The sequence below is a fragment of the Belonocnema kinseyi genome, chromosome 1 (assembly GCF_010883055.1).
Source record: "Belonocnema kinseyi isolate 2016_QV_RU_SX_M_011 chromosome 1, B_treatae_v1, whole genome shotgun sequence".
NCBI classification, from domain to species: Eukaryota; Metazoa; Arthropoda; class Insecta; order Hymenoptera; family Cynipidae; genus Belonocnema; species Belonocnema kinseyi.
Genome location: NC_046657.1, coordinates 20,792,642 through 20,793,611, shown reverse-complemented (window position 1 = coordinate 20,793,611; position 970 = coordinate 20,792,642). Strand labels below are relative to the sequence as shown.

Here is a 970-nt window from a genome sequence, read left to right as displayed (position 1 = left end):
TTGTCCGTCACATCAACGAATCTATTGAAATATCGAAAAACCGGTTCACATCAGATCAATGGTACATACATCCTACTGATCCTACAGAGATCAGATCTCTAATAGGATTGTTTTACATGAGTGGTATCCTGAAAAATCGTGGTTTGAATCTAGAAGACATATTTTCACCCATTTGGGGACCTCCCGTGTTTCGTTGAACTATGTCTAAGAACAGGTTCGAATTCCTTGTTGCTAATATGAGATTTGATGACAAAAACACCCGAGATACACGCAAAGCAGAGGATAAATTTGCTGCGTTCAGGGAAATATGGTCTGTCTTCGAAGGTAACTGTTCCAGGTATTACAGCCCCTCGGAATACCTCACTATAGATGAGACTCTACTCAGTTTTCGTGGCCGCTACAGTTTCCGAATGTATATCCCGTCAAAACCGGATAAATACGGCCTGAAAATAGTCTCTCTATGTGATGTCCGAAAATTATACTTTATAAGTGGAATACCCTACGTTGGAAAGGAAAACCCTAAGAAAAAAAGGATTCACCGCTCTCTACACAGTACGTTCTCAACCTAACCGATAAAGTAAAAGGGAGTAACAGAAATATAACGTGCGACAACTGGTTTTCATCTCTTGGCCTAGTTGATGCTCTTCTTGAAAGAAAACTTACTTTTGTCGGAACCTTACGGAAAAATAAGGCTGAAATCCCTCCTTCAGTCCTTTCAAAAGCACCGATTGGTTCGTCACAGTTTTTATACCAAGATAACAAAATGTTGTTGTCGTACACTCCAAAGAAAAACAAAAAGGTGTTATTGATTTCCTCAATGCATTTTGCTGGAGATATAAATGAAAATTCCATGAAATCTGAGATAATAGACTTTTTCTTCCTATCTCGGCCGAAAATTCGAGTTTCTTCCCGGCGTATCTTTACCGAAACCTACCGTTCCTTCCCGCCCTGCGCGCCATCTAACGAATCG

The 970-nt window shown here is 40.2% G+C and overlaps 1 protein-coding gene across 1 annotated transcript; it reads left to right on the top strand.

The window, feature by feature from the left end:
* The first annotated feature begins 200 nt into the window (after positions 1 to 200).
* Positions 201 to 569, top strand: LOC117176978 (piggyBac transposable element-derived protein 3-like). The gene has a single exon (XM_033367416.1). It carries the CDS (start codon positions 201 to 203, stop codon positions 567 to 569), a length of 369 nt encoding a protein of 122 aa, XP_033223307.1.
* The last annotated feature ends 401 nt before the right edge of the window (positions 570 to 970 follow it).

Coding starts and splice junctions, on each gene's coding strand:
- LOC117176978 (XM_033367416.1), top strand. CDS start 201: ATGTCTAAGAACAGGTTCGAATTCCTTGTTGCTAATATGAGATTTGAT.